The sequence below is a fragment of the Drosophila sulfurigaster genome, chromosome 2L (assembly GCF_023558435.1).
Source record: "Drosophila sulfurigaster albostrigata strain 15112-1811.04 chromosome 2L, ASM2355843v2, whole genome shotgun sequence".
In the NCBI taxonomy this organism is placed as follows: Eukaryota; Metazoa; Arthropoda; class Insecta; order Diptera; family Drosophilidae; genus Drosophila; species Drosophila sulfurigaster.
The window spans coordinates 4,321,692-4,348,532 of NC_084881.1; the positions used below are offsets into that span (position 1 = coordinate 4,321,692).

General features: G+C 32.7%; 2 protein-coding genes and 2 pseudogenes across 3 annotated transcripts; all 4 read left to right on the forward strand.

Moving 5' to 3' along the window:
- Positions 1–3,353: 3,353 nt before the first annotated feature.
- Positions 3,354–7,899, forward strand: LOC133840727 (protein aubergine-like). Of its 2 annotated transcripts, none has more exons than XM_062272744.1 (8): positions 3,354–3,512; positions 5,041–5,125; positions 5,190–5,686; positions 5,745–5,940; positions 6,002–6,129; positions 6,197–6,741; positions 6,803–6,913; positions 6,999–7,899. In XM_062272744.1, exons 1-8 carry the CDS (start codon positions 3,417–3,419, stop codon positions 7,897–7,899), a joined length of 2,559 nt encoding a protein of 852 aa, XP_062128728.1. In that variant the 5' UTR covers positions 3,354–3,416. The 2 variants fall into 2 exon arrangements, with proteins under 2 accessions (XP_062128728.1, XP_062128738.1); XM_062272754.1 differs by having other exon boundaries at positions 5,193–5,686.
- A 450-nt stretch (positions 7,900–8,349) lies between these two features.
- LOC133840735 (tubulin polyglutamylase ttll-4-like) lies at positions 8,350–12,770 on the forward strand. The gene is made up of 4 exons (XM_062272767.1): positions 8,350–8,641; positions 8,707–8,877; positions 8,944–9,220; positions 12,614–12,770. The coding sequence occupies exons 1-4, from the start codon at positions 8,450–8,452 to the stop codon at positions 12,688–12,690; spliced, it is 717 nt and encodes a 238-aa protein (XP_062128751.1). The 5' UTR covers positions 8,350–8,449; the 3' UTR covers positions 12,691–12,770.
- Positions 12,771–16,336: 3,566 nt separating this feature from the next.
- On the forward strand, positions 16,337–20,885 carry LOC133840814 (protein aubergine-like; annotated as a pseudogene).
- LOC133837255 (tubulin monoglutamylase TTLL4-like) lies at positions 20,873–25,730 on the forward strand (annotated as a pseudogene).
- Positions 25,731–26,841: the final 1,111 nt, after the last annotated feature.

The window sequence follows — 26,841 nt, forward strand, 5'->3', positions numbered from 1 at the left end:
AAAAAAGTTTGTACCCCGAGCGGGCTCGGGCTTGGTCTTGCAGTCTAGCTATCGCATTGCCCTATGCATACAGATGCAAATATAGAGGCGAACATGTATACGTATACGCATACATACAACACACACAGAGAAGGCGTTTTTGCCCATACAAAACTATTTCTTTAATAACTTAAACAATTTTTATCTGATCGCAACCAAATTTTCAGGAATCATAACTACTATAGTAATTATTGTATATACCAAAATTCGCAACTATAGCTTTAAAATTACGTTTGTTATTCGTTTTTATTGATTTGCGGGGGAGGAAGTGGGCGTGGCAAAAATTTGAAACAAACTTGATTTGCGTGCAAACATAACAAATGCTGTCGAAAAAAAATTATAGCTCTATCTCTTATAGTCTCTGAGATCTAGGTGTTCATACGGACAGACGGACAGACACACAGACGGACAGACACACAGACGGACAGACGGACATGGCTAGTTCGTCTCGGCTGTTGACGCTGATCAAGAATATATATACTTTATAGGGTCGGAGATGCCTCCTTCTACCTGTTACATACATTTCCTGCCGGCACAAAGTTATAATACCCTTCTACCCTATGGGTAGCGGGTATAAAAATATAGTGAAATTTATATTTGGTATATTGATATGGTACTATACTCATTATATACTATAGAGTGCAAAATGTACCAGATTGTGTCAGCCAAAGCAACTACGACCCTTAGTAAGTGGGCGTTTTTTCCCATGCAAAAGTATTTCTTTAATAACTTCGACAATTTTTATTTGATCGCAACGAACCGGGGCAAACAATTGAAACAAACCTGATCTGCGTGCAAACACAACAAATGCTGTCGAAATTATAGCTCTATCTCTTATAGTCTCTGAGATCTAGGTGTTCATACGGACAAACAGACAGGCGGACATGGCTAAATCGTCTCTCCCACAAAGTTATAATACTCTTCTATCCTATGGGTAGCTGTACCAAAATAATATTTGGTGTATAAATATTCTAGTAAATTAAAAATATAAAACAGTAACAATATATCAGATTCTAAACCATGGCAACTAAGTTTTCTGCCATATACAATTATTTCCCAATTAACTTTTACAATTTTAATCTGATCGGAACCAAATTAGCAGTCATAAAACCATAGTTACATACATTCGTATGTAAATCGTAACTAACTTTAATGACTCTTCCTCGAATCGTATTTTTTGATTTAAGAGGGCGCAAGTGGGTGTGGCAAAAATTTGAAATAAACTTGATCTGCGTGCAAAAATAACAATTGCTGTTGAAAACAAGTAAGAAAGTTACAGTCGAGTGTGCTCGACTGTGAGATACCCGCTACCCATTTTTAATAAGGGCAAAATATTGGTATTATTTTCAAAATATACCGAAAATACTAAAAATACTAAAATATACCAAATGGTATGTTTGGTATATCGATACAGCACACCATTCAAAATACACCATAGACGGCACAATGTACCAGATTGTCGGCCAAAGCAACTAAGAGCCCTAGTAAGTAGGCGTTTTTGCTCATACAAAAGTATTTCTTTAATAACTTCCACAATTTTTATCTGATCGCAACTAAATTTTCAGGAATCATAACTACTATAGTAATTATTGTATATACTAAAATTCGCAACTCTAGCTTTAAATTTACGCTTGTTATTCGATTTTTGATTTACGGGGGCGGAAGTGGGCGTGGCAAAATTTGAAACAAACTTGATCTGCGTGCAAACATAACAAATGCTGTCGAAAAAATTATAGCTCTATCTCTTATAGTCTCTGAGATCTAGGTGTTCATACGGACAGACACACAGACGGACAGACGGACATGGCTATATCGTCTCGGCTGTTGACGCTGATCAAGAATATATATACTTTATAGGGTCGGAGATGCCTCGTTCTACCTGTTACATACATTTCCTGCCGGCACAAAGTTATAATACCCTTCTACCCTATGGGTAGCGGGTATACAAATATCTAACTCAAATGGTCTCTGAGATCTAAGGGTTCATACAGACGGACAGGCGCCCATGACGCATTACATTTCCTGCAGATACAAAGTAATACCCTATGAGAAGTGGGAATAAAAATAATATTACATTGCTTATACATACATGTGTACATATACTGTTCGCAATCCACTTTCTCGTTTCAACTCGCTCAGATCGAACAGAGCAATAAGCTCGCTTCCCGCAAAGCTGTCACTCTGCCGTCTTCTCGCTTTGCTTGTCGCTGCTTGCACTTACATTGACATCATCCTTATAAAGTTTTACTGCATTTTAATTGCACAACTTTTTGTAAAACTTTTTTGCTCTAAGAGGCATTCTCAGCGCAATCAGTACTTTAAAATCGTTATACGATCGCTGGCAAGATTAATCTTCCAGCAAACGCCTATGTGATTCCCAGTAGTTTACACCAAGCGTGTCTGCTAGAATGGTGCGGTTCTATGATATTATATTAAAGTCGCATTTTACCAACAGATGTTAATGCGCGAATAAACAAATCAACTCAAGCACATGAAAAAATATCGTCGAAAAACGAAAATAAACCAGCGAAAATGAGTAGTAAGTATAAACAATAATACTGCACTAGAATTCGATTTATTTTTTGCTTCCTTTCAAAGTATTGCAATGCAGAAGTTTTAATTTGGAATAGTTTTAAAGCTAAAATTTATAGTTTCGGGCAGATTGCCATATTAATTCAGTAGCTCATTTTCATTCGTTTAAGACCTCACTTTTGTTGTTTTCTTGCCAACAATTTTAATTTTTTTACATGATAAGATAACAATAAAAATAAGATGACAATAAAAAAAAGTACTTTGTTCAAAAAAGATTCACTCGGAAGTTTCTGCTTTGAAATGAAGTCACAAAAATTTTAAATATTGCATGCATCGTTTCGTAAAAGCGTGTTAGACAAAGCGGAACCTTTTCTTAGGAGATATATTCCTCTATATCGCCTTCCTTAAAGTTTTGTACGAAATCTTTTGTTAGGAGATTTATTCCCCTGCAAAACTTTTGTACAACAGAAAATTCTATAAAAGTGGAAAATTTTTCGGATTAAAATAATATTTTGGGTTTCTCTGCTTTTAGATGCTTTGTCATGAAAACTACTTTTGCTTGTGTCGCATGTACATAAATAATTTCGATTTTTGTGATTATCTTGGAAACGACCCATAAAAATTATTACAATCGATAAAATCTATTGTAACATATTTTCCATCAGCCCTACTACCAAATTAATATTTTTTCGGAAGCTCAGTAGGCATAATTATCTTTGCAAAATATGTCATCACTATGTTATCGATACAAAGTTGTGACATTCGTAAGTAACGATTAATTGGAGCTATTTGGTTGTAATCTTTCGAGGTGTAAAGAAGTTTTGTGATTTAAAAGAAAAAAAAATATGAATAATTTACCAGCTAATTCAGGACATTCACGTGGTCGAGGACGGGGAAAAAAACCTAACGAAGAATTGTCAAGGGGCCTAGTTCCTCAACTGGTAAATATACATATACAGTACATTCTATTTTTATTTAATTTATTCAAATAACTTTGAATATACATACATTTTAATATCAGTAAATTTAAATTGACTTGTGTTGAAATAATTGAATGAACTCATACTAGTCCCTACACACATACACTAAAATACAGAGTTTTGTTTGTTATTCCTTCGATACGAAGATGAAGAAAATGGGACAATTTATTAATGTGTAGTGGAGAGATGAAGAACGAAAAATAATGGCGAATTGTAACGCTACGGCATTTTTTTTTTAATTGTATTAAGGTGAAGAAAATAGAATGATGAATCCAAAAGTACAAAGCAAGTACATACATACATGTATACTTTTGCACTTATGAATGTATAGTTGAGAGATAACGAAAAATAACGGCGAATTACGGTGCTAGTGCAAAACAAAATAAATTGAAATGGTTTCATGCGTATATGTGCTTGGACGTACTTAAATATGAATTATCCACAAACCTACAGAATTCTTTAATATGTAGAAAATGGTAATTATTATTAGCATTGAGATTGTAATGCTGAAGTATATATGCATACGTATTTATGTGCATGTTTAAATTTACATACCAACGAAAGAACTGAATACGATAGACACCAGAAACCGTTTACTTCGTGCAGTGTATTCAAAAACTAATCGCAATTTAATGTAAAGTTCAAGAGGATCCAAATAAGAATTAGCATAAAAGTAAAACTTTACATTTTAAATGAGTTCTAATATATACTTACATACTTATTAAAATTGAAAAACATTAAAAAAAAGTGTTTTACGCTTTGAGTCATTTTATTGAAGAAGTTGTTTAAATAAATATGTAAATAGATTTACAAACATAGTATTCACAAAGCGGCTTGTGCCGAGAAAATTGTCTAAATAAGCTGTTTTATGATTAGTCTTAAATATGAGACTTCTGTTATACACACATACATATATGTTTCTGTGCATCCATTGTGAGTGTGGGACGTTATGTGACTGTATTTGAGAAATTGTGCTCAGCCTTACAAATTTTTGTGTGATGCTAGATGTGCTCACTTTTGTGCTGATCGTGTAATTCAAATCCATCATTGTCAATATTAGATGAATAATTTTTGTTATATTTAGTTTATTTAGAGTTTCTACTGTATTTATTTCACCGACTAAAATAATAAAATAAATAAAAAAAAAAATATAAAAGTAAGTTTCGCGATTACTGCACAAGTACTGCGGAGTAACAGTTTAAATTTAGTGTTCTAATACTTTAGTATGTCACTGTATGTCTGTAGTGCAATAAATAGTATATCAAATAATAAGTTAGTTTCTTAATTTTTACAAAAAACGTCATGAGATTACAAAATGCATTCTTAAGAATAGGCACTCCGTTGAGTGCGACTCTGTCTGTTCAACGGTGGAATATTTTTCACTAAATATGACTATAAACTATTGGATTATCATGCATTCTTATAATTTTCAAAGAATAATACATAACATGTAAGACTGACTATTATCATCTAAATTATTTTTTTTCAGGGTCATGCACCAGTACCGCAGCAAGCTGAGGCTAGGCGGCCCATATGTAACCCAGCTACTCTAGGCGATACTGGGGCTGCTGAGGGTAAATTAACATATAATTATAAAAATTGTAATCCAAGGAATTAATAATCAATATTTTCAATAAGTAGGTGACCCTCGTGGATCGGTGCGTGGACGACGATTAATTACCGAAATTGTGCGATCTCGTCCCAGTGGTCTGCTTACTAAAATGGGTACTACAGGCAAACCAATCACTGTTCAAACAAATTACTTCAAATTTCTTAAGTGTCCCAATTGGTCGCTTTATCAGTACCGTGTTGATTTCTCGCCCGATGTTGATAATACATTCCTACGTCAGGGCTTATTGAGAGAGCACAGTAATATATTAGGCGGATATATTTTTGATGGATCAGTGTTGTTCTGCACCACCAAGTTCAAGGACACACCTAATAGTCCATATGTTTTGGATCTCTTGACAAAGAGTCGTTCAGGAGAGAATATAAGCATTAAAATAAGGAGTGTAGGTATTGTTGAGGCAATGGATCCTCAGCAGTTACAAGTTCTTAACTTGATTTTGCGTCGTGCTATGGAAGGCCTGCAACTTCAAATAGTGTCTCGCAATTATTTCGACCCGCAAGCCAAGGTAAGCAATAAAATGTAATTTTTTTATATATTTTTTAATATGGTATGCAATTTTGTAGATTGTATTGGATAGTAAGCATCGAATGGAATTATGGCCGGGGTATATAACTTCAATTCGTCAACATGAATCGGATTTTCTCTTATGCACTGAAATCGCTCACAAAGTCATGAGAACGGATACTTTGTATCAAATTTTGTCGAAAAACATTCGAGAACATGACGACTTTCAGGGCGCATTTAAACGTGAAGTGATAGGTAAGATGCTATTATTTGTAATCAAAAATATCACGCTAAACTAAATTTATTTCATTTGTAGGGATGATTGTATTAACAGAATACAATAATAAAACATATAGAGTAGATGATGTCGCTTTTGAGTCATCCCCGATGTCTAAATTCAGTACCAAGGATGGAGAAATATCGTATGTTGAATATTATAAGAAAGTAAGTTGAAAGATTACAAATATAAGAGTGTAAGAATTTAAAACTTTTTGATTCTATAATTACAAAGCGCTACAACATAATAATTCGAGACCATAAGCAACCACTCGTAGTGTCTCGTCCAAGTGAGAAAAATATTCGTGGAGGTGCTGATCAATTGATAATGTTAATTCCTGAATTGGCTCGAGCTACTGGTTTAACTGACGGTATGCGATCTGACTTCCAATTAATGAAGGCAATGGGCGAGCATACTAGAATTGCTCCCGATCGTCGAATTGATAGGTTGCGTGCATTTAATCAGCGTCTGCAGAAATCGGAAAGTAGTGTTAATATGTTGAAGTCGTGGAATGTTGAATTGGATTCTGCTCTTGTTGAGATACGTGCTCGAGTTCTGCCGCCACAGAAGATTGTATTTGGAGGTCAAAGGCGCTTTTTATGCGATGCCCGCGCTGATTGGACATACGAATGTCGTAAAGACGCTATGTTTACAAACGTAGACATAAAACGTTGGTATGTCATAACACCAAGTCGGTCAAAGCATGAAGTACAACAGTTTGTGAAGCTGTGTATGCAGGCATCTGGAGGCATGAAACTTCGTATGAGCGAACCCAGATAGTATGTTCTAATTTGTTACTCGTGTATTTATCCTTATATTGTATTATTTTTACTCTTACAGTGAAGAAATTTCGGATGATCGCAATGGGACTTATTCGCAAGCGATCGATAATGCTGCCGCTAAAGATCCACAAATTATAATGATTGTTATAAAGTCTCCTAACGAAGAGAAGTAAGTTTGAATAATTGTTCACGAATTGCTTTTCTTGTAAGAATTGCTGATACATTTAAATTACCGTGGTATTTTGTGTTTGCAGATATAGTTGCATTAAGAAACGAACGTGTGTTGATCGTCCAGTACCCTCTCAAGTAGTAACACTTAAAACAATTGCACCCCGCCCGGATAGATCAAGCGGTCTAATGTCGATTGCAACCAAAGTTGTAATTCAAATGAATGCCAAACTAATGGGTGCTCCATGGATGATAGAGCTTCCTATAAATGGATTGATGACCGTTGGATTTGATGTATGCCACTCGTCCAAGAACAAAAACAAGTCATATGGTGCTTTTGTAGCTACTATGGATATGAAGTCCTCCACACGTTATTTCTCTTCAGTTACTGAACATATGAAGGGTCAGGAACTGTCTAATCAAATATTAATGAATATGACATGTGCACTAAAGGCATATCGTGAGCATCATGGGAGTTTGCCCGACCGCATTCTCTTTTTCCGCGACGGTGTAGGTGATGGTCAGCTAAATCAAGTATTCAATATTGAGGTGAAATTCCTCAAAACTCGACTGGACGAGATCTACAAATCGGCGGGAAAAGAGAAAGGTTGCAATTTGGCATTTATTGTTGTAACAAAAAGAATTAACACACGGTACTTTGTGAATAAGCGCAATCCCGAACCTGGAACAATAGTCGATGATGTTATCACTTTGCCCGAGCGTTATGATTTCTATTTGGTTTCGCAGGCCATAAAACAAGGTACTGTTTCTCCAACGAACTACAATGTTTTGCACGACAGCATGGGTCTGAATGCTGATAAGATACAAATACTCACGTACAAAATGACACATATGTACTACAATTGGTCTGGAACTTGCCGAGTCCCTGCAGTTTGTCAATATGCTCATAAGCTAGCATTTTTGATAGCTGAGAGTATTCACCGTGCACCATCTTCGAGTTTGGAGAACCAACTGTTTTTCTTGTAAAAAATTGACTATCCATTATGAATGTTTTAATATTTAAATCGTATCGTACATACCGAATACTTGAAATGTATAATAAAGATTAATTTGATATTTTTATTGCCGCTTATTTGCATTGCATTGTAGTTTTTTTTTTCAGTGACAGCTGATTGATCATTCAATTCAATTTTATAGATATATCGAACGTCCTTTGCTAATAAATGGAAGCAAATTCGACTTACGTCTATACGTACTTGTAACATCTGTAAATCCCTTGAGAGTCTTCATGTATCACAATGGTTTGGCAAGATTCGCGTCAGTTATGTGAATTATGCGTTTAAGAAATATAATATATTTTATGTTGAGTTATATTCTACAGTGAAATATAGCGCCAAGATTGATACATTGAACGATCGATGTTAAGGATATTAATGCTTGTCATGGTCACAAGTGGACAATTAAGTCGCTATGGAATTAGTTGGCCAATCGTGGAGTCCGCACAGACGGCCTCTGGGAGGCGCTAAGGAGTCTAGTGTTACGCACAATTTTAGCTGGTGAAAATGGCATAAATAGCATGATACGAGCAAACGTGGAGTCCAAATACAGTTGTTTTGAATTATTTGGATTTGATGTGATCTTAGACTCGGATCTTGTACCATGGTTATTGGAGGTCAACATTTCACCCAGCTTGCACTCAGAACTGCCGCTTGATGCTCATGTTAAGGCACCCCTGGTTCAGGGCGTTCTTAACACAGCTTTGTATAACGTCAGTTATTTTCTTCATATGTAACGAAAAGATTTAGTCATATATTATTTTATCTTTTTTCTTAGATACCACCAAAACTGACTCAGGAAAAACAAAAGGAGCTTGCCGCCGAGTTTTCATTTCCACCTGGAACACAAATGTGCTATGATAAACGTCTATATATAAATTATTTATCGCGCGATGAGAAGGTCAAACATAATAATTTTACACGTAAAACAATGGAAAACCGCGAAGATGTTAGTTAATGGCATATTCCTAATATATATTGTTATTAATATTTATTTATTTTTTTACCATTTAAGTATGTTAATGCAATTCTGCAAAATCTAACACCTGACGATGTGCGCTGTCTTATTGTGGCTGAGGATGAGCTGGCACGATGCGCTCCTCTTGAGCGCATATTTCCCACAGATCATACCCACAAATATCTAAAATACAACGACACTCCTCGTTATTACAATCGATTGTTAGATGCCTGGGAATCACGCTATGCAAATAACCGTACCGAAGGGATAGCACTTCTTCGCGATTATTGCCAAGCCAAATACCATTTACAGGTTCCAGTGCCACCTGCCAAAAGGTAAGCTTCAATATAAATGTCGATGACAACTATACTACAATTCATCTCCCACACCAATGAGATTTAATACCAGCTGGGGCAATCATATACACGTCCATTTATATTATCAGCTGAATAATAACAACAAAAAACAAACTTTTTCTCCGAATAATTTACATTCTTAACTTTATTATTAAATTTGAGGGCTGTTGGCGAGCTATACAATCATTTTATTGGCGCTGTCGTGCTCTTTATTGTCGTAAGTTCTATCTGTTGACCCCATAGATAAACTTCGTAGGCTCAAAATGAACACTGCAAACCTACATACGAGTACTTTTAGGTAGAATAACAATAATATCAATTATTTATTGTAATACTGACATTAATGTATGTAGCAAATTTAAATACAAATTGGAACGTTAATTCTTATAAATAAGTACTACCCGTATATTGTACTTAAGTAAACCAAAATAGGTTTTGTTTGTACAATGCGGTTGCGACTAGTACTAGTTGGTTGCAAAACAGCGTTAAAACTGAATAGTTTTGTCTTAACTATAAGTAAATGCAAATTTTTATTTTTTTGAAAAATTAAGCCAAATTATATGTTTATTATAATAATGCCCTGTACCTATTGGATAAAATGTTAAATTGCCCATCCGTCAAAACAAAGTATTCTTAACCAAAAGAAGGGCACAGGGCATCGGCTAGTCAAAATACAAGTGTAATTTATGGCAGTTAACTTCTTCACAGTTTTCGATTGGCAAAAGTATTTAATCACGTAAACTAAACTAAATACTAACCAGTACACTTCAAGTGTAGTTGACTTATATTGCTGTAATGTTTCTTATGTTTATAAGTAGCGTTAGGTGCAGATACTTATTTATATATGTGTAAAATATATAATAACTAAGTATTTTAAGTTCTTAATTGGGAAAGCAATAAATCATACTTTTGAAAAAGCAAAGATGTTGTGGTCTGGGTTACTTTTTCATGGTAGTAATTTGTTTAAAAACTATTATATTTTTCATAATTTGTTTGTAAACTATTATATTTTTCATAGATTGATTAAATCAGAGCATCCGCACCCGATTTTAATATCAAACAAGAAAGCTACCGCTACTCATTTTCAATAAAAATAATAATGCCAGTATTATTCTTTAAATATATATAAAAAAGTACTTAAAAGATATATATGTATGTATTTAGAAACTTATACATAAATAGAATATCGATTTTATCAAATTTAAAACAATCTTGAAATGTGTGCATGCAAAACTTAAAAGTGCTGGCGAAAGGAAATTATAGCTCTATCTCATATAGTCGCCGAGATCTAGGGCTTTATACGGACGGACAGACAGACGGACTTGGCAATATTGCCTCGGCTGTTAACTCTGATCAATAATATATGTATGTGTATACATACTTTATTGGGTCGAAGATGCCTCCCTCTGCAAATCACAAGCATTTTACTAAGTTATAATATCTTCTATGGGTAGCGGCTATAAAAATGGTTTATTAAAAGTTTTTAAATTTATTAGTGTATATTAGTATACACAATTTCATTGCCCATATTGAATTGAAAATAGATGAGTCCCCTGTATCATCCTATGATGCCTACATAGATAGAATCCAAGCTTATTTAATTATTAAAAATCTTTTTTTTATTTTTTATGTGTATACATGTTGTAGTTTATATTCGTTATATTAATAATTCAAGTAATCTCAATCAATTTACAACAATCAATGTTTTGTAATTGTAAAATTGCAGGACTACTTCATCAAATTGATGAGATGGATTTTAAAGTGATAACTGCAGCTATCGTATTTATATTGGTCTTATAGTGTATAATAGAAATTGTTTTATTTTTAATTGCACACACATATGTACACGTGAATATACTATATATAGTGTACATACATACACACAGACAATTTCTAGTGATCTAAGATAATTTTAAAATGTACCTCATTCATATATATGTATATATTTCCATTTTTTTGTTTTACAAATTTTATTTGTATATATTACATATTTAGATTGATGATGAGCTAATATCAAAATGTACTGTTGTAAGGGATTTACTTTAGCGAATAATTGAATGTCAAAATGCGTTAAACTTCATGAGATATTGTTATTAATATAAGCAAACCTGTGATTTGGGGATCTTGTAGATAATTTGTTAATCTTGTAGTATATTATAAATTTTCCAGCAAATTGCTCATTTAATTTAGAAATTTTTAAACATTCCCAAATAAGCAGCTGTTTTACGTCACATAAAAGTTGTCTTATAACATTTATCAATTGCTGACAAAAAAAGAATATTTAAAAACTATTTGTTTATGAATAGTGTTTAAAAAATTGTGACGCAATTTCTATTTGCTTTCTTCTGATATAGTGGTAGAGTAGAGCCTTATACATTTTTTCCTTTATGAAAAATCTACCATTTTATAAATAATCGTATTACTAATCGTTTCTTACTCGTTATTCATTAAATAAATAAATATAGGAAATTATTTAGAATTGGATCTTTTAAAGCCTTTTGGTTATGTACAGGGATTTCCATAGAATATTTGCATCAATTTATTTTTCTATACAATACGTTTAAAGAAATATCTAGACCTACGTTATGTTCTGTAGATCTTTGTAAAGATGGGTCAATAATATGATTGTTTTGGCCTTTAGTGTTAGTGTTAAAATAAAAGCAACAAAATTAAATAAATATGTATCCCAATATTGTGCAAAAGTCTAGTTACATAATTAAATTGTATAATCATTGATTAAATATTTCTGTGACATGTTTCTAATGTAGTTACATAAATACATAACATATAAGTATAAGTACACTTTTAAATCGATTGTACGATTATCTATGTACTAGTTAGCCTATTTGAAAACTTACCTACAAAAATACATACATATATTACGCTTATTATAACCATCATAAGCGTAAGTCCATACGTACCGAGCATGTGTTCCTGAAGTTCTCATATGGTTCATGCTACCAGTAGTAGTATAATGATAGCCATACAAGTCAATTTATTCTCGGTGTTAAAATAACAGAAACACATGTGAAAAGTCAACATGTTGTACATTTATGAAAATTATTTGTATTTTACAATTTTTTTGAATGATGAAATCTGCGTTTAGAATTAAATAAAACCAAAGAATACTTGTATAGTATTAGGGATGAACACATCCGTAATATTAAACAGATTTTTCATTTGAACAATTCAAATTACCAATAAGGAACTTTTTATAAACGGACTATGTATGTGTGTAAGGTAAAATTTTGACAAATTTACATGTATTTTGAAACCAGTTTTGTTCTGTTCTGTTTTATCCGCTCTCTCCCTTCATATTTTTAACCGTAATAATGTTATTCATATGTTTACTAATAATATTTTAAAAATATAGGACTTGAACGATAACCCCGAAGAGAACACACTTCTGAAGCTAGAAAATGGACCCATTGCAAACTCAAATTCATAAAACAACCTTTCTTTCGCTTTCAAATAATGATTCTAGCGAATTCTGTTAAATACATCAACCGACTTGGAAAAAATGTTAAGGTATGTCAGAAATATATATATTTTTGTTTAAATATTAAAGTACTACTTTTATATTTACAGATTTACACATTGTTCATCTTGTTATACGAAAGACTGAACACAATAAATCATTTATTTTAAATAAAGTCACTATCTGATGCCGGTCTCTACAATGGGATTTTCATTAAGTCTAGTTTTAGAACTCAAAGCATATTCAATGTGTTCGAAAACTAAGTAAAATTTTATGTAATGTTAACTAGGATCCAAAATTTGAATGTGCACAAATAAAAATTGCTTATAAGTATATATTAAATGCGCTATAATAGTATATATTAGTATATATTATGTATAATTCATAAGCAATTACAAATATTTAAAGAATCAAACATTTTTTTTGTAATTTTTTTAAACAGCTCTAAAAATAATAATTTACAAAGCCCATAATTTTTGCACCGAAAATTGTATTGAGAAGTCGTTTTAAATTTGGCCCAACAAAAACATGTTGTAAGGTTATGTCACTGTGTTGGGGAAATTATAATGAGCCTTACAAATTGTATATGGTATGATTTTTAAATGATATTTGATATTATATTTAACGCTTGATTAACTCAAGCAGTATTTGTGCTAATATTGTAATTTGAATTTATTTTTAACATGCTAGGCTTGGGTCATCAGCCATTACTATATTTAGTAATGCACAGCCCAAACAGTAAGAACAAAGATGCTGAAATTTAATATTAAAATAAAATTCTGGCTTCAAATCCCCTTTAATGGTAAATCAAGTTTCTAAGGTTGTGTAGAAAATCTAAACAGAATATAAAAAAATATAGTGAAATTTATATTTGGTATATTGATATGGTACTATACTCATTATATACTATAGAGTGCAAAATGTACCAGATTGTGTCAGCCAAAGCAACTACGACCCTTAGTAAGTGGGCGTTTTTTCCCATGCAAAAGTATTTCTTTAATAACTTCGACAATTTTTATTTGATCGCAACGAACCGGGGCAAACAATTGAAACAAACCTGATCTGCGTGCAAACACAACAAATGCTGTCGAAATTATAGCTCTATCTCTTATAGTCTCTGAGATCTAGGTGTTCATACGGACAAACAGACAGGCGGACATGGCTAAATCGTCTCTCCCACAAAGTTATAATACTCTTCTATCCTATGGGTAGCTGTACCAAAATAATATTTGGTGTATAAATATTCTAGTAAATTAAAAATATAAAACAGTAACAATATATCAGATTCTAAACCATGGCAACTAAGTTTTCTGCCATATACAATTATTTCCCAATTAACTTTTACAATTTTAATCTGATCGGAACCAAATTAGCAGTCATAAAACCATAGTTACATACATTCGTATGTAAATCGTAACTAACTTTAATGACTCTTCCTCGAATCGTATTTTTGATTTAAGAGGGCGCAAGTGGGTGTGGCAAAAATTTGAAATAAACTTGATCTGCGTGCAAAAATAACAATTGCTGTTGAAAACAAGTAAGAAAGTTACAGTCGAGTGTGCTCGACTGTGAGATACCACTACCCATTTTAATAAGGGCAAAATATTGGTATTATTTTCAAAATATACCGAAAATACTAAAAAAATACTAAAAATATACCAAATGGTATGTTTGGTATATCGATACAGCACACCATTCAAAATACACCATAGACGGCACAATGTACCAGATTGTCGGCCAAAGCAACTAAGAGCCCTAGTAAGTAGGCGTTTTTGCTCATACAAAAGTATTTCTTTAATAACTTCCACAATTTTTATCTGATCGCAACTAAATTTTCAGGAATCATAACTACTATAGTAATTATTGTATATACTAAAATTCGCAACTCTAGCTTTAAATTTACGCTTGTTATTCGATTTTTTTGATTTACGGGGGCGGAAGTGGGCGTGGCAAAAATTTGAAACAAACTTGATCTGCGTGCAAACATAACAAATGCTGTCGAAAAAAAATTATAGCTCTATCTCTTATAGTCTCTGAGATCTAGGTGTTCATACGGACAGACACACAGACGGACAGACGGACATGGCTATATCGTCTCGGCTGTTGACGCTGATCAAGAATATATATACTTTATAGGGTCGGAGATGCCTCGTTCTACCTGTTACATACATTTCCTGCCGGCACAAAGTTATAATACCCTTCTACCCTATGGGTAGCGGGTATACAAATATCTAACTCAAATGGTCTCTGAGATCTAAGGGTTCATACAGACGGACAGGCGCCCATGACGCATTACATTTCCTGCAGATACAAAGTAATACCCTATGAGAAGTGGGAATAAAAAATAATATTACATTGCTTATACATACATGTGTACATATACTGTTCGCAATCCACTTTCTCGTTTCAACTCGCTCAGATCGAACAGAGCAATAAGCTCGCTTCCCGCAAAGCTGTCACTCTGCCGTCTTCTCGCTTTGCTTGTCGCTGCTTGCACTTACATTGACATCATCCTTATAAAGTTTTACTGCATTTTAATTGCACAACTTTTGTAAAACTTTTTGCTCTAAGAGGCATTCTCAGCGCAATCAGTACTTTAAAATCGTTATACGATCGCTGGCAAGATTAATCTTCCAGCAAACGCCTATGTGATTCCCAGTAGTTTACACCAAGCGTGTCTGCTAGAATGGTGCGGTTTTATGATATTATATTAAAGTCGCATTTTACCAACAGATGTTAATGCGCGAATAAACAAATCAACTCAAGCACATGAAAAAATATCGTCGAAAAACGAAAATAAACCAGCGAAAATGAGTAGTAAGTATAAACAATAATACTGCACTAGAATTCGATTTATTTTTTGCTTCCTTTCAAAGTATTGCAATGCAGAAGTTTTAATTTGGAATAGTTTTAAAGCTAAAATTTATAGTTTCGGGCAGATTGCCATATTAATTCAGTAGCTCATTTTCATTCGTTTAAGACCTCACTTTTGTTGTTTTCTTGCCAACAATTTTAATTTTTTTTTACATGATAAGATAACAATAAAAATAAGATGACAATAAAAAAAAGTACTTTGTTCAAAAAAGATTCACTCGGAAGTTTCTGCTTTGAAATGAAGTCACAAAAATTTTAAATATTGCATGCATCGTTTCGTAAAAAGCGTGTTAGACAAAGCGGAACCTTTTCTTAGGAGATATATTCCTCTATATCGCCTTCCTTAAAGTTTTGTACGAAATCTTTTGTTAGGAGATTTATTCCCCTGCAAAACTTTTGTACAACAGAAAATTCTATAAAAGTGGAAAATTTTTCGGATTAAAATAATATTTTGGGTTTCTCTGCTTTTAGATGCTTTGTCATGAAAACTACTTTTGCTTGTGTCGCATGTACATAAATAATTTCGATTTTTGTGATTATCTTGGAAACGACCCATAAAAATGATTACAATCGATAAAATCTATTGTAACATATTTTCCATCAGCCCTACTACCAAATTAATATTTTTTCGGAAGCTCAGTAGGTATAATTATCTTTGCAAAATATGGCATCACTATGTTATCGATACAAAGTTGTGACATTCGTAAGTTACGATTAATTGGAGCTATTTGGTTGTAATCTTTCGAGGTGTAAAGAAGTTTTGTGATTTAAAAGAAAAAAAATATGAATAATTTACCAGCTAATTCAGGACATTCACGTGGTCGAGGACGGGGAAAAAAAACCTAACGAAGAATTGTCAAGGGGCCTAGTTCCTCAACTGGTAAATATACATATACAGTACATTCTATTTTTATTTAATTTATTCAAATAACTTTGAATATACATACATTTTAATATCAGTAAATTTAAATTGACTTGTGTTGAAATAATTGAATGAACTCATACTAGTCCCTACACACATACACTAAAATACAGAGTTTTGTTTGTTATTCCTTCGATACGAAGATGAAGAAAATGGGACAATTTATTAATGTGTAGTGGAGAGATGAAGAACGAAAAATAATGGCGAATTGTAACGCTACGGCATTTTTTTTAATTGTATTAAGGTGAAGAAAATAGAATGATGAATCCAAAAGTACAAAGCAAGTACATACATACATGTATACTTTTGCACTTATGAATGTATAGTTGAGAGATAACGAAAAATAACGGCGAATTACGGTGCTAGTGCAAAACAAAATAAATTGAAATGGTTTCATGCGTATATGTGCTTGGACGTACTTAAATATGAATTATCCACAAACCTACGGAATTCTTTAATATGTAGAAAATGGTAATTATTATTAGCATTGAGATTGTAATGCTGAAGTATATATGCATACGTATTTATGTGCATGTTTAAATTTACATACCAACGAAAGAACTGAATACGATAGACACCAGAAACCGTTTACTTCGTGCTGTGTATTCAAAAACTAATCGCAATTTAATGTAAAGTTCAAGAGGATCCAAATAAAATTAGCATAAAAGTAAAACTTTACATTTTAAATGAGTTCTAATATATACTTACATACTTATTAAAATTGAAAAACATTAAAAAAAAGTATTTTACGCTTTGAGTCATTTTATTGAAGAAGTTGTTTAAATAAATATGTAAATAGATTTACAAACATAGTATTCACAAAGCGGCTTGTGCCGAGAAAATTGTCTAAATAAGCTGTTTTATGATTAGTCTTAAATATGAGACTTCTGTTATACACACATACATATATGTTTCTGTGCAGCCATTGTGAGTGTGGGACGTTATGTGACTGTATTTGAGAAATTGTGCTCAGCCTTACAAATTTTTGTGTGATGCTAGATGTGCTCACTTTTGTGCTGATCGTGTAATTCAAATCCATCATTGTCAATATTAGATGAATAATTTTTGTTATATTTAGTTTATTTAGAGTTTCTACTGTATTTATTTCACCGACTAAAATAATAAAATAAATAAAAAAAAAATATAAAAGTAAGTTTCGCGATTACTGCACAAGTACTGCGGAGTAACAGTTTAAATTTAGTGTTCTAATACTTTAGTATGTCACTGTATGTCTGTAGTGCAATAAATAGTATATCAAATAATAAGTTAGTTTCTTAATTTTTACAAAAAACGTCATGAGATTACAAAATGCATTCTTAAGAATAGGCACTCCGTTGAGTGCGACTCTGTCTGTTCAACGGTGGAATATTTTTCACTAAATATGACTATAAACTATTGGATTATCATGCATTCTTATAATTTTCAAAGAATAATACATAACATGTAAGACTGACTATTATCATCTAAATTATTTTTTTTTCAGGGTCATGCACCAGTACCGCAGCAAGCTGAGGCTAGGCGGCCCATATGTAACCCAGCTACTCTAGGCGATACTGGGGCTGCTGAGGGTAAATTAACATATAATTATAAAAATTGTAATCCAAGGAATTAATAATCAATATTTTCAATAAGTAGGTGACCCTCGTGGATCGGTGCGTGGACGACGATTAATTACCGAAATTGTGCGATCTCGTCCCAGTGGTCTGCTTACTAAAATGGGTACTACAGGCAAACCAATCACTGTTCAAACAAATTACTTCAAATTTCTTAAGCGTCCCAATTGGTCGCTTTATCAGTACCGTGTTGATTTCTCGCCCGATGTTGATAATACATTCCTACGTCAGGGCTTATTGAGAGAGCACAGTAATATATTAGGCGGATATATTTTTGATGGATCAGTGTTGTTCTGCACCACCAAGTTCAAGGACACACCTAATAGTCCATATGTTTTGGATCTCTTGACAAAGAGTCGTTCAGGAGAGAATATAAGCATTAAAATAAGGAGTGTAGGTATTGTTGAGGCAATGGATCCTCAGCAGTTACAAGTTCTTAACTTGATTTTGCGTCGTGCTATGGAAGGCCTGCAACTTCAAATAGTGTCTCGCAATTATTTCGACCCGCAAGCCAAGGTAAGCAATAAAATGTAATTTTTTATATATTTTTTAATATGGTATGCAATTTTGTAGATTGTATTGGATAGTAAGCATCGAATGGAATTATGGCCGGGGTATATAACTTCAATTCGTCAACATGAATCGGATTTTCTCTTATGCACTGAAATCGCTCACAAAGTCATGAGAACGGATACTTTGTATCAAATTTTGTCGAAAAACATTCGAGAACATGACGACTTTCAGGGCGCATTTAAACGTGAAGTGATAGGTAAGATGCTATTATTTGTAATCAAAAATATCACGCTAAACTAAATTTATTTCATTTGTAGGGATGATTGTATTAACAGAATACAATAATAAAACATATAGAGTAGATGATGTCGCTTTTGAGTCATCCCCGATGTCTAAATTCAGTACCAAGGATGGAGAAATATCGTATGTTGAATATTATAAGAAAGTAAGTTGAAAGATTACAAATATAAGAGTGTAAGAATTTAAAACTTTTTGATTCTATAATTACAAAGCGCTACAACATAATAATTCGAGACCATAAGCAACCACTCGTAGTGTCTCGTCCAAGTGAGAAAAATATTCGTGGAGGTGCTGATCAATTGATAATGTTAATTCCTGAATTGGCTCGAGCTACTGGTTTAACTGACGGTATGCGATCTGACTTCCAATTAATGAAGGCAATGGGCGAGCATACTAGAATTGCTCCCGATCGTCGAATTGATAGGTTGCGTGCATTTAATCAGCGTCTGCAGAAATCGGAAAGTAGTGTTAATATGTTGAAGTCGTGGAATGTTGAATTGGATTCTGCGCTTGTTGAGATACGTGCTCGAGTTCTGCCGCCACAGAAGATTGTATTTGGAGGTCAAAGGCGCTTTTTATGCGATGCCCGCGCTGATTGGACATACGAATGTCGTAAAGACGCTATGTTTACAAACGTAGACATAAAACGTTGGTATGTCATAACACCAAGTCGGTCAAAGCATGAAGTACAACAGTTTGTGAAGCTGTGTATGCAGGCATCTGGAGGCATGAAACTTCGTATGAGCGAACCCAGATAGTATGTTCTAATTTGTTACTCGTGTATTTATCCTTATATTGTATTATTTTTACTCTTACAGTGAAGAAATTTCGGATGATCGCAATGGGACTTATTCGCAAGCGATCGATAATGCTGCCGCTAAAGATCCACAAATTATAATGATTGTTATAAAGTCTCCTAACGAAGAGAAGTAAGTTTGAATAATTGTTCACGAATTGCTTTTTCTTGTAAGAATTGCTGATACATTTAAATTACCGTGGTATTTTGTGTTTGCAGATATAGTTGCATTAAGAAACGAACGTGTGTTGATCGTCCAGTACCCTCTCAAGTAGTAACACTTAAAACAATTGCACCCCGCCCGGATAGATCAAGCGGTCTAATGTCGATTGCAACCAAAGTTGTAATTCAAATGAATGCCAAACTAATGGGTGCTCCATGGATGATAGAGCTTCCTATAAATGGATTGATGACCGTTGGATTTGATGTATGCCACTCGTCCAAGAACAAAAACAAGTCATATGGTGCTTTTGTAGCTACTATGGATATGAAGTCCTCCACACGTTATTTCTCTTCAGTTACTGAACATATGAAGGGTCAGGAACTGTCTAATCAAATATTAATGAATATGACATGTGCACTAAAGGCATATCGTGAGCATCATGGGAGTTTGCCCGACCGCATTCTCTTTTCCGCGACGGTGTAGGTGATGGTCAGCTAAATCAAGTATTCAATATTGAGGTGAAATTCCTCAAAACTCGACTGGACGAGATCTACAAATCGGCGGGAAAAGAGAAAGGTTGCAATTTGGCATTTATTGTTGTAACAAAAAGAATTAACACACGGTACTTTGTGAATAAGCGCAATCCCGAACCTGGAACAATAGTCGATGATGTTATCACTTTGCCCGAGCGTTATGATTTCTATTTGGTTTCGCAGGCCATAAAACAAGGTACTGTTTCTCCAACGAACTACAATGTTTTGCACGACAGCATGGGTCTGAATGCTGATAAGATACAAATACTCACGTACAAAATGACACATATGTACTACAATTGGTCTGGAACTTGCCGAGTCCTGCAGTTTGTCAATATGCTCATAAGCTAGCATTTTTGATAGCTGAGAGTATTCACCGTGCACCATCTTCGAGTTTGGAGAACCAACTGTTTTTCTTGTAAAAATTGACTATCCATTATGAATGTTTTAATATTTAAATCGTATCGTACATACCGAATACTTGAAATGTATAATAAAGATTAATTTGATATTTTTATTGCCGCTTATTTGCATTGCATTGTAGTTTTTTTTCAGTGACAGCTGATTGATCATTCAATTCAATTTTATAGATATATCGAACGTCCTTTGCTAATAAATGGAAGCAAATTCGACTTACGTCTATACGTACTTGTAACATCTGTAAATCCCTTGAGAGTCTTCATGTATCACAATGGTTTGGCAAGATTCGCGTCAGTTATGTGAATTATGCGTTTAAGAAATATAATATATTTTATGTTGAGTTATATTCTACAGTGAAATATAGCGCCAAGATTGATACATTGAACGATCGATGTTAAGGATATTAATGCTTGTCATGGTCACAAGTGGACAATTAAGTCGCTATGGAATTATTTGGCCAATCGTGGAGTCCGCACAGACGGCCTCTGGGAGGCGCTAAGGAGTCTAGTGTTACGCACAATTTTAGCTGGTGAAAATGGCATAAATAGCATGATACGAGCAAACGTGGAGTCCAAATACAGTTGTTTTGAATTATTTGGATTTGATGTGATCTTAGACTCGGATCTTGTACCATGGTTATTGGAGGTCAACATTTCACCCAGCTTGCACTCAGAACTGCCGCTTGATGCTCATGTTAAGGCACCCCTGGTTCAGGGCGTTCTTAACACAGCTTTGTATAACGTCAGTTATTTTCTTCATATGTAACGAAAAGATTTAGTCATATATTATTTTATCTTTTTTCTTAGATACCACCAAAACTGACTCAGGAAAAACAAAAGGAGCTTGCCGCCGAGTTTTCATTTCCACCTGGAACACAAATGTGCTATGATAAACGTCTATATATAAATTATTTATCGCGCGATGAGAAGGTCAAACATAATAATTTTACACGTAAAACAATGGAAAACCGCGAAGATGTTAGTTAATGGCATATTCTAATATATATTGTTATTAATATTTATTTATTTTTTTACCATTTAAGTATGTTAATGCAATTCTGCAAAATCTAACACCTGACGATGTGCGCTGTCTTATTGTGGCTGAGGATGAGCTGGCACGATGCGCTCCTCTTGAGCGCATATTTCCCACAGATCATACCCACAAATATCTAAAATACAACGACACTCCTCGTTATTACAATCGATTGTTAGATGCCTGGGAATCACGCTATGCAAATAACCGTACCGAAGGGATAGCACTTCTTCGCGATTATTGCCAAGCCAAATACCATTTACAGGTTCCAGTGCCACCTGCCAAAAAGGTAAGCTTCAATATAAATGTCGATGACAACTATACTACAATTCATCTCCCACACCAATGAGATTTAATACCAGCTGGGGCAATCATATACACGTCCATTTATATTATCAGCTGAATAATAACAACAAAAAACAAACTTTTTCTCCGAATAATTTACATTCTTAACTTTATTATTAAATTTGAGGGCTGTTGGCGAGCTATACAATCATTTTATTGGCGCTGTCGTGCTCTTTATTGTCGTAAGTTCTATCTGTTGACCCCATAGATAAACTTCGTAGGCTCAAAATGAACACTGCAAACCTACATACGAGTACTTTTAGGTAGAATAACAATAATATCAATTATTTATTGTAATACTGACATTAATGTATGTAGCAAATTTAAATACAAATTGGAACGTTAATTCTTATAAATAAGTACTACCCGTATATTGTACTTAAGTAAACCAAAATAGGTTTTGTTTGTACAATGCGGTTGCGACTAGTACTAGTTGGTTGCAAAACAGCGTTAAAACTGAATAGTTTTGTCTTAACTATAAGTAAATGCAAATTTTTATTTTTTTGAGAAATTAAGCCAAATTATATGTTTATTATAATAATGCCCTGTACCTATTGGATAAAATGTTAAATTGCCCATCCGTCAAAACAAAGTATTCTTAACCAAAAAGAAGGGCACAGGGCATCGGCTAGTCAAAATACAAGTGTAATTTATGGCAGTTAACTTCTTCACAGTTTTCGATTGGCAAAAGTATTTAATCACGTAAACTAAACTAAATACTAACCAGTACACTTCAAGTGTAGTTGACTTATATTGCTGTAATGTTTCTTATGTTTATAAGTAGCGTTAGGTGCAGATACTTATTTATATATGTGTAAAATATATAATAACTAAGTATTTTAAGTTCTTAATTGGGAAAGCAATAAATCATACTTTTGAAAAAAGCAAAGATGTTGTGGTCTGGGTTACTTTTTCATGGTAGTAATTTGTTTAAAAACTATTATATTTTTCATAATTTGTTTGTAAACTATTATATTTTTCATAGATTGATTAAATCAGAGCATCCGCACCCGATTTTAATATCAAACAAGAAAGCTACCGCTACTCATTTTCAATAAAAATAATAATGCCAGTATTATTCTTTAAATATATATAAAAAAGTACTTAAAAGATATATATGTATGTATTTAGAAACTTATACATAAATAGAATATCGATTTTATCAAATTTAAAACAATCTTGAAATGTGTGCATGCAAAACTTAAAAGTGCTGGCGAAAGGAAATTATAGCTCTATCTCATATAGTCGCCGAGATCTAGGGCTTTATACGGACGGACAGACAGACGGACTTGGCAATATTGCCTCGGCTGTTAACTCTGATCAATAATATATGTATGTGTATACATACTTTATTGGGTCGAAGATGCCTCCCTCTGCAAATCACAAGCATTTTACTAAGTTATAATATCTTCTATGGGTAGCGGCTATAAAAATGGTTTATTAAAAAGTTTTTAAATTTATTAGTGTATATTAGTATACACAATTTCATTGCCCATATTGAATTGAAAATAGATGAGTCCCTGTATCATCCTATGATGCCTACATAGATAGAATCCAAGCTTATTTAATAATTAAAAATCTTTTTTTTATTTTTTATGTGTATACATGTTGTTGTTTATATTCGTTATATTAATAATTCAAGTAATCTCAATCAATTTACAACAATCAATGTTTTGTAATTGTAAAATTGCAGGACTACTTCATCAAATTGATGAGATGGATTTTAAAGTGATAACTGCAGCTATCGTATTTATATTGGTCTTATAGTGTATAATAGAAATTGTTTTATTTTTAATTGCACACACATATGTACACGTGAATATACTATATATAGTGTACATACATACACACAGACAATTTCTAGTGATCTAAGATAATTTTAAAATGTACCTCATTCATATATATGTATATATTTCCATTTTTTTTGTTTTTACAAATTTTATTTGTATATATTACATATTTAGATTGATGATGAGCTAATATCAAAATGTACTGTTGTAAGGGATTTACTTTAGCGAATAATTGAATGTCAAAATGCGTTAAACTTCATGAGATATTGTTATTAATATAAGCAAACCTGTGATTTGGGGATCTTGTAGATAATTTGTTAATCTTGTAGTATATTATAAATTTTCCAGCAAATTGCTCATTTAATTTAGAAATTTTTAAACATTCCCAAATAAGCAGCTGTTTTACGTCACATAAAAGTTGTCTTATAACATTTATCAATTGCTGACAAAAAAAGAATATTTAAAAACTATTTGTTTATGAATAGTGTTTAAAAAATTGTGACGCAATTTCTATTTGCTTTCTTCTGATATAGTGGTAGAGTAGAGCCTTATACATTTTTTCCTTTATGAAAAATCTACCATTTTATAAATAATCGTATTACTAATCGTTTCTTACTCGTTATTCATTAAATAAATAAATATAGGAAATTATTTAGAATTGGATCTTTTAAAGCCTTTTGGTTATGTACAGGGATTTCCATAGAATATTTGCATCAATTTATTTTTCTATACAATACGTTTAAAGAAATATCTAGACCTACGTTATGTTCTGTAGATCTTTGTAAAGATGGGTCAATAATATGATTGTTTTGGCCTTTAGTGTTAGTGTTAAAATAAAAGCAACAAAATTAAATAAATATGTATCCCAATATTGTGCAAAAGTCTAGTTACATAATTAAATTGTATAATCATTGATTAAATATTTCTGTGACATGTTTCTAATGTAGTTACATAAATACATAACATATAAGTATAAGTACACTTTTTAAATCGATTGTACGATTATCTATGTACTAGTTAGCCTATTTGAAAACTTACCTACAAAAATACATACATATATTACGCTTATTATAACCATCATAAGCGTAAGTCCATACGTACCGAGCATGTGTTCCTGAAGTTCTCATATGGTTCATGCTACCAGTAGTAGTATAATGATAGCCATACAAGTCAATTTATTCTCGGTGTTAAAATAACAGAAACACATGTGAAAAGTCAACATGTTGTACATTTATGAAAATTATTTGTATTTTACAATTTTTTTGAATGATGAAATCTGCGTTTAGAATTAAATAAAACCAAAGAATACTTGTATAGTATTAGGGATGAACACATCCGTAATATTAAACAGATTTTTCATTTGAACAATTCAAATTACCAATAAGGAACTTTTTATAAACGGACTATGTATGTGTGTAAGGTAAAATTTTGACAAATTTACATGTATTTTGAAACCAGTTTTGTTCTGTTCTGTTTTATCCGCTCTCTCCCCTTCATATTTTTAACCGTAATAATGTTATTCATATGTTTACTAATAATATTTTAAAAATATAGGACTTGAACGATAACCCCGAAGAGAACACACTTCTGAAGCTAGAAAATGGACCCATTGCAAACTCAAATTCATAAAACAACCTTTCTTTCGCTTTCAAATAATGATTCTAGCGAATTCTGTTAAATACATCAACCGACTTGGAAAAAATGTTAAGGTATGTCAGAAATATATATATTTTTGTTTAAATATTAAAGTACTACTTTTATATTTACAGATTTACACATTGTTCATCTTGTTATACGAAAGACTGAACACAATAAATCATTTATTTTAAATAAAGTCACTATCTGATGCCGGTCTCTACAATGGGATTTTCATTAAGTCTAGTTTTAGGACTCAAAGCATATTCAATGTGTTCGAAAACTAAGTAAAATTGTATGTAATGTTAACTAGGATCCAAAATTTGAATGCGCACAAATAAAAATTGCTTATAAGTATATATTAAATGCGCTATAATAGTATATATTAGTATATATTATGTATAATTCATAAGCAATTACAAATATTTAAAGAATCAAACATTTTTTTGTAATTTTTTTAAACAGCTCTAAAAATAATAATTTACAAAGCCCATAATTTTTGCACCGAAAATTGTATTGAGAAGTCGTTTTAAATTTGGCCCAACAAAAACATGTTGTAAGGTTATGTCACTGTGTTGGGGAAATTATAATGAGCCTTACAAATTGTATATGGTATGATTTTTAAATGATATTTGATATTATATTTAACGCTTGATTAACTCAAGCAGTATTTGTGCTAATATTGTAATTTGAATTTATTTTTAACATGCTAGGCTTGGGTCATCAGCCATTACTATATTTAGTAATGCACAGCCCAAACAGTAAGAACAAAGATGCTGAAATTTAATATTAAAATAAAATTCTGGCTTCAAATCCCCTTTAATGGTAAATCAAGTTTCTAAGGTTGTGTAGAAAATTAAAGAAATCTGTTAATTTATTGTCCCCACAAGCAACCAGATAAATAAGAACACTTTGATTTTATGTTTTATGAACCGCACAAACTCGCTGTCAAAACTGAAGTGACGCTAATTAGACGCGTGCACAAAAGTGAAGGAATGTGTGAGAGGGACGACCAGAAGGCTCCGTTGCCGTTGCCTCTTGAGATCCCTTTCCACCAATACATACACAATATATGTAATGCGCGAATATCAATATGACTCTTGCACTTGTATGTATTTACATACGTATTTTTCAACACGCCACCTCAAGAGTTACATTGATATATAAAGAATAGTTGACAGACGA

Coding starts and splice junctions, on each gene's coding strand:
- LOC133840727 (XM_062272744.1), top strand. CDS start 3,417: ATGAATAATTTACCAGCTAATTCAGGACATTCACGTGGTCGAGGACGG. Junction 3,513..5,040: donor GGGGCCTAGTTCCTCAACTG/GTAAATATACAT, acceptor ATTTTTTTTCAG/GGTCATGCACCAGTACCGCA. Junction 5,126..5,189: donor CGATACTGGGGCTGCTGAGG/GTAAATTAACAT, acceptor ATTTTCAATAAG/TAGGTGACCCTCGTGGATCG.
- LOC133840735 (XM_062272767.1), top strand. CDS start 8,450: ATGATACGAGCAAACGTGGAGTCCAAATACAGTTGTTTTGAATTATTT. Junction 8,642..8,706: donor TTAACACAGCTTTGTATAAC/GTCAGTTATTTT, acceptor CTTTTTTCTTAG/ATACCACCAAAACTGACTCA. Junction 8,878..8,943: donor CAATGGAAAACCGCGAAGAT/GTTAGTTAATGG, acceptor TTACCATTTAAG/TATGTTAATGCAATTCTGCA.